Source organism: Bremia lactucae, linkage group LG9 (assembly GCF_004359215.1).
Source record: "Bremia lactucae strain SF5 linkage group LG9, whole genome shotgun sequence".
NCBI classification, from domain to species: Eukaryota; Oomycota; class Peronosporomycetes; order Peronosporales; family Peronosporaceae; genus Bremia; species Bremia lactucae.
In genome coordinates this window covers 3,095,733-3,102,737 of record NC_090618.1, presented here as the reverse complement: position 1 = coordinate 3,102,737, position 7,005 = coordinate 3,095,733, and the positions used below count along the sequence as shown (strand labels likewise).

The following is a 7,005-nucleotide window of genomic DNA, read 5'->3' as shown; positions in this document are numbered from 1 at the left end:
GGTAGCAAGCTCCACATGTCGACCGCAGATCATCCCCAGACCGATGGCCAAACAGAACGTGCCAATCGGGTCGTGGCGGATGTCTTACGCACTATAGCAACTCCCAAAGAGTGGAGCAAGCAATTGCCCTTTGTGGAGTTCGCTATAAATAACAGTGTCCACGCCAGTACGGGTGAGACACCGTTTTATATTAACGGACTGCGCCATCCTCGGACGCCAGTCTCGTTTGTGCGCAGCCCGAGTCTTAGAGGGGAGGGCCCCTCACTATGCTCGGTGCGAAAGAGGGTCATAGTTTCGTCAATATGACGATGACCCATGAGGGTATCATCTCAACGACTGAAACTTGCCCTAGTGACACTGCCAGTTTAGCAGTGATCAATAACACTACACCTTATGACCGGCCTCTCGGCGGTATCATAGGCGAGTTTGATGCTAAAAGCGTGAGCGAGGCTCAACGCGTTGAGGATGAGCGATGAGCCATCACACGTAAAGTCCGTAGTGCAATGGCAAGCGCACAGGACAAGTAAAAAGGATATGCGGACCGAAATAGTCGCAAAAATAATGAATGCTTTAAAGTGGGTGTAAAAGTACTTTTAAGTACTGCTACACTACCTAAGGATGCGATTTCTGTACTACCTGGAGGTACCACGAATTTGTTGCCGCGTTTCATTGGGCCCTTTACGGTGGTCGAAGAGGTTGGAGACCTAAATTATAGGCTCACACTTCCCCCGTATATGGAGACGCACCCCGTATTTTACGTGGATCGATTGAAACGGTATGTAGACTTAAATGAGGTCACATATCCCCAACCGTCTAAGGCGACCGATGGTGACGCCGACTGTGAGTCGAGCGTCGTTCGGGTGAGGGGAACGGTGAAGGCGAAAAGCTATCGGACCGACTCATCCCTCCACGAACAAGACTTGGAGAGCAAGGGACATCACGCGAGTAACGCGGATCCCTCAGCATTATCGGTTCAAAGAGTTCAATGTGAGTCTTCAGGTATTCATAACCCTGACGAGCCTTCGCTCGGACATCAACGAGATCCGAGGTCAGTCGCAAGACTTGACTCTCGAGATCCGCAATACGTCGTTCAGCAGCGCTAAACTCATGTTACTCAACGCACGAAGGTAAGGCAGCCGCGAGTAGTTGGGCGAGATCGCCACTCCTTTCGGGCGCCACCTGCACTGATGGATGCGGGTGGGAATCAACGCTTCCTTGTTGGAAGGTTGCTTGCTCACCGCTCCGTGAGGCAAAGGTATTAGATCATCGTCCAATGGAAAGATTACCCGAAGAGCTTTGACTCTTGGGAACCGATCGATACACTACGTATTGATGTGCCGGGCTTGGTGGTTGCCTATGAAAAGGAGCACCAGCTGAGGCCTCTTCGCTAGTCTCAAATGGACAAGCAGAAGTAACGTTGTGAGAAGTAACAGGAAATACAGTACCACCCATGATTTCTTTCGCACGCAAGCGGGCGAAACTAATTCGCTGCGACCGCTGTTTCATCGCATCGGAATGCGGATGGATGCGGCGCGAGAATTCCGCCTCGTATTGGTCGGGCGTTTCAATTGAACGCAACACGATCGGGATCGGGAAAATATGCCCAAGCGATTTTCCCTGAGCTCTCTATGATTTAAGGACGCCATAATAATCATGTGCGTGTAAAAGAGCGCGTTCTAGGAGCGACGTTCTTTGCCCGTTGAAACGAGCACAATTAGATGGAGGAGGCATATTTGGTATGCCATACGTCACATAGCCACGTTCAAAACGACTGGCTTGTGACACCGACTGAGCACGTTCACGTGTCGTCGGCGGAGCTTTAGGCTCCGAATCCTCTTGTCAGAACCATTATGGATTATGGTCTGAGCATAAGGCGTTGTGGTTATACACAAAGGAGAAGCGGCTGCGCCTTTATGGGCAGCGCTCTCATTACCTGTCGCTGCGCTTTCTAGCGCAGACGACGAGACAGCATTCGAAAATGTTGCTGTCTCCATGTTGTGAGCCATGAGAGAAGTTTGGATGGGCAATAATGCGCCATCATCCTTCCTCATGAGTTCGTTGTCCGCATCATGCTATGTGGTGACGGCAACGGTGTCGACTCATTGTAGTCGACAATGAGCGACGGATCAACATCCTCACTTGTAAAGTGGGATGGATCCTATAGCCCTGTTAACGCGACAGCAGCAGTAGCTATCGGCGTTTTGACTAAGGCATTTGACGCGGCGGCGAATTAACGCGGCGGGTGCGCTTAGTTTGAGGTTGAGTGGGCGTCTTCGCAGACGACCCACCAACGCGGCCCCTTTTAGGTGGCATCTTTGGCGCCGTGTATTGAATCACGTGCGCTAGAGTAATTGAGTGAACTAGCGGTGCGTAAAGGTGCTTGCATTCCCTCTCTCTTCTTTGACGAGTCTAAAAATGAAAATTCGTTCTTAAAGGGGGTGGTGGTGTAACGGGCTAAAGATGCCCCAATGTTACACCATAAAGCTTCTCTAGGTGTAATATAAGAACACAGTCCCCGTTAAGTACACTTGGTGTACTTTAGGGGATGGTCAATTACTAAATAATAGTTATTAGACCTAGCACTCGGGTGTGGGTGCACTTTTGTGACCAACCCTTGTGTATTTGATGCACAAGGGTGCATTTACATTAGGAGAAATGACGGCTTGCGTCATCCGTTACGCGAGGTATCTAGAAAGATACGCTCGCAGTAAATATTAAGTTTTATCTATAGAGATGACATTATAATTGGTAAAAATAGGTATTTATATTTAATACGATTGAATATAAATCAATCTACTTGATATGTGCGCACGAGGAACCGGATTACCGCTCCCGTGACGACTCTTAATCACAGTACTTAGTGTGTTGGGTGAGGTCGCTAACGCGCCCACCACAACAACCTCACTGCACGCAAGAGAAACAGGTTACACCGCTTCCTCGCTGTGCTAGGATGTGTCTCTTAGTAGAGCGTGGCCGCATCACGACGTGCTCGCCTACAGATCTTCCATCTACCACTGACCTTTTTATATTAATAACAAACTATGTATCGCGCCTCCTTGCGTACCGCACGATCTTATCTTATAACGATTGGCAGGGTTGATTTAATCTTAAATCAACCAATCAACAGAACTAGTGTCTTATTGCATCAATATTACCAAATTCGGTGATTTTGGGACCATCAAGTCAAATAATTAATAAAAATAATGATTTGTACTTGTTTGCTTATTTCCGTTCATAGCACATAATTTTATTTTACTCTTGTAGGAAATCATATTTTTGTATTGAACACCCCTACAAACAATATGTGGGTGATGTTTATAAAATTTTACGCATACTTTGCCCACGAGCAGCAGCGAGAACGGATCGTCTGGCTCAAATTTTAGCCGCTCATTTTATGCATACGAAAAGCTTTAAGCCTATACATCATGGATCGTCATTGATACAATTTCTGCAAAATCCAATAATATGCGAAATGGCTGGTTCGTGTGAACAGAAGAAAAAATGCAATTTAAGTTTTGTGAGCCTCGGATTCCAATAAATCGAATTTTAAATTTTAGTGAGGCATCTTCAAAAGATTATCACCTTATGAGCTTGCCTATCCAAGTCTTGGTGATTTGCGCGAATCTGCTCAAAATCCACCAATAGTATGCGATATTTGCCTATCTAAAAGTTATGGCTTTGCGCAGATTTCAAACAAACGACAGCGCACTGCGATAGACGTGACGTGTGGTACTCTACTCCGGCCCTAGCAGCTTTCACACGATTTCTCTGTAAAAACGTCGCAACATTATAGTGACGCCCAAGGGAGAATTTTACAATTGATCTCTCGAAACTGATAATTACTGATAGTGCTTAGAATATTTCTGTGGTGCGAGTTTCCAAGTAAGCACGAACCCTTTGAATCTCGACCCTTTTCTACTTCCCGTGGATTGGCGGTTTTGGGATTGTAAAAAGCCGCAATAGAGCACCGCAAGAAAGCCTTTTTCTAGGCAATTACGACTCTTTTCAAAATCAATCAACCCGACGATGACACAAGTCACCCGAACCTTTCATTCTTCATAAGTCAATCTACCGGTCAGTCGAACGGAGCCGTCTAATGAGGGAGAGTCTACCGCTGACGCGCGTGAGCATGTCGCTATTGAATCAAGGAGACCCGAATGGCCGCGACCTTCGATTGTGGCTGCTCTCAGCCACGACGCACCACGGCGTTACGTACTACCGTATCGCAGGGCGCTTCACATCAAGCGGCCAGACGTGGGAAGTGAGTCACCGCTATTCGGAGTTTCTCGAACTCCGCGACCAGCTCGTCAAGTTTCTTTCGTCGACCCCTGACAAGTGTCCAGGTTGCCGCAATTATTTGCACTCGATCCAGCGCTTTGCATTTCCAAAGAAACACCTTTTTGCGTCCAGGGCCCCACCTGTAGTCAATTACCGCGTCAAGGCCTTGCGGTCCTTCATCAATTTGCTCGCGTCATGGGCGTTTTCGAAGACGCCCAAGTGCCCTACGTGTGGAGGGTACGCGTTTGAAGTCGTGCGAAACTTTGTGCTAGAAGGCGGGGAGCTCTCGGCAGACGTCGACATGGACTCGATCCGGGAATCGATGGCGGTAGAAGCCTTTGCCGAGCCAAATTTATCAAGCTCCAGGGGCAAGCCTTTTATGCGCAAAAGCAGCTGGATGAAGCCGAGTTTGTCGACGTACCCGGATCTGACTCAGAGCATGTATACCCCACACAGTAGCGCAAGTACGCTTAGTACCGCGCCATACTCGGGTGAGATGCTGGAAGCAACCGCACAGCCATCGTCCTCGAGGTTAACGCACCAGCATTCCCAGCCCGTGAATCAACTTCAGTCGTCCACAGCGCGGCGGCGTCAGCACGATGAGGATCCGTACGATGCGTTTAACGATTACTTGCCAGAGAGGCAAACAAAAGTGAAGAAGCCGTCACAGCAAACGATGGAGCAAAAGAGTCGGAGTGGCAAATTCTCGTCGAGACCTTTGCACGAATCGCTGGAGATGAAGAAAGAGCGCTCTCATCGGGAACATGAAGACGATAATGCGAACCAGCAGAAACTCGTGAAACACCGCAGTGAACCACGCTTATCGGCGCATTGCTCACTTATTGAGACCCCACGCGCGAGCAAGGAGGAGGCGAATCATAGTAGTCTGCACATTGATGAGCTACGGCTTAACGGTCTCGTGGATGGCGAGCTCGATGCGAAGAGCACGACCAGTAGCGTGTATTCCGGGGACGAAGAGCTTGAACTCACGGGCGTGGCCATGGCATCGCCTTCGCAATTAAGCAAGAAGAGCAGCACTGACAATCTGTGGCAGCCATGGGAGCTCGCGAGAGTTGCCTAGTCATTCTTTACTCGGGAATATGCCGAGCTTGACTTTGTCTTCATGCTTGTATTGGTCATGACGTTTTTGTCAGACACCGCTATTGTTGTTAAACCTACGTTAATTCATACTAAAAATTTCTTCGATTGCACAGGAGCTTAAATAGTGGTGCGGCACATCTAGGCGCCTATCGCATCTAAATCTCGTCCCGTCCATCAGAACTCAATTTTCTTACACCAAAACCCTGTGTTCAATTGTGAATCTAGCGTGTCCCCTAATCGTTGTGAGGTAAACTGCTCTATATTAGTTCACAGCGGCTTCCAAAGCTGCAAAATTGTGACATAGGGAGTCGTTTCAATTCTCGTTTTAAATCGTGGCCAATACAAATAGGTTTTACAGATGTTCGGTCATATTTGATTGGCTGCTATTTTTAATTTTTAAAAAAATGGAGAAACCAAATTGATGGCGCAAAGAACGCAATACCTGCTGTGCGAAGAGCGTCCATGGAACGGAGCACTTTTTGCTAGGACGGTAACAGAACTTGTGATGGGGTGTACCGTTGCATAAGTATTAGCTCTATAAGAGAAATTATAAATTTTATTTCCTGCGATAGGAACTATATTATTAAATTCAAATCTTTATTAATTTTGACTTAAATAGTTCCAAGATTTTCAAATTGGGTAATATTGATGCATGAGACATTAGCTAGCTCTATTGGTTGGTTGATTTAGATATAAATAAACCCCGCCGAGCGTTATAAGACACAATTGTGCGGTGCGCAAAGAGGCGCCATACTTAGTTAGATATTAATATATTAATTTCAGTGGTAAATAAAAGGTCGTTACGTAGGAAACTCAATTTATTAATACAGTTTATTTCTCTTTAATTCTAATCCTATAAATCACCTTTGGTAGCTAAATCCCTTTTTTACTCGGAAACCTTCCTCTGTACCCTTGTTTTTCGTGAAGTTTCGAGGCACGTAACCTTCACTGCAAAAAGTGTAAGGTTGACAAGTACTTACCAGTACTAAGTTTAAGGCAGCCGAAGGCAACTCCCCTTTGGGATGGTTCGTGGAATAAGACAACGCCATTGAAGCTCGCCGCATCAAAGATGATGCGACAAAATTGAAATTTGGCGTGTCCAACTTAACCGGACGTGCAAAATCTTGGGCTTGGGGCTCAAGCTTCACGACCCATTAGTCTTTGAGGATTTTAAGACCCGGCTCAGACAAACATTTGAGCCGCCACGTGCCGAAGTCAGGGCTCGAGCCGAGCTCCTGGATTTGAAGCAGGGCAAGCGAGACATTCACGCTTATGCCCAACATACACGATATCTAGGAAGTTGTATCGTGAGTCATCCAATTGATGAACAACCACATGTAACTGTGTTTATTAAAGGTCTTGCAGACATATCTGTTAAGACCCACCTCTTTTAGATAGAATTAGAGTCGACTTACAAGCGATCTTTCTAGCGGAATAGGAGGACTTCAGCTGAAACAGGCTTTTGTCCACTCAAGTGCATATCGTTTACCGACACGACAAGAATCAGAGGTCCAAAAAAACCATGGATTTCTCGTATGTAGAGAGCAAAAAACCTTGCTTTTCAAGTTACAAACAATCACAAAAATGAATTCGCTGTCAAAAGACGGTCTTACGCCTATGAGTGTA

General features: G+C 46.7%; 1 protein-coding gene across 1 annotated transcript; it reads left to right on the top strand.

The window, feature by feature from the left end:
- Positions 1 to 4,129: 4,129 nt before the first annotated feature.
- On the top strand, positions 4,130 to 5,359 carry CCR75_004177 (uncharacterized protein; the record flags this gene model as incomplete). The annotated part of the gene is made up of 1 exon (XM_067962265.1): positions 4,130 to 5,359. The coding sequence occupies one exon, from the start codon at positions 4,130 to 4,132 to the stop codon at positions 5,357 to 5,359; it is 1,230 nt and encodes a 409-aa protein (XP_067818366.1).
- Between the last annotated feature and the right edge of the window lie 1,646 nt (positions 5,360 to 7,005).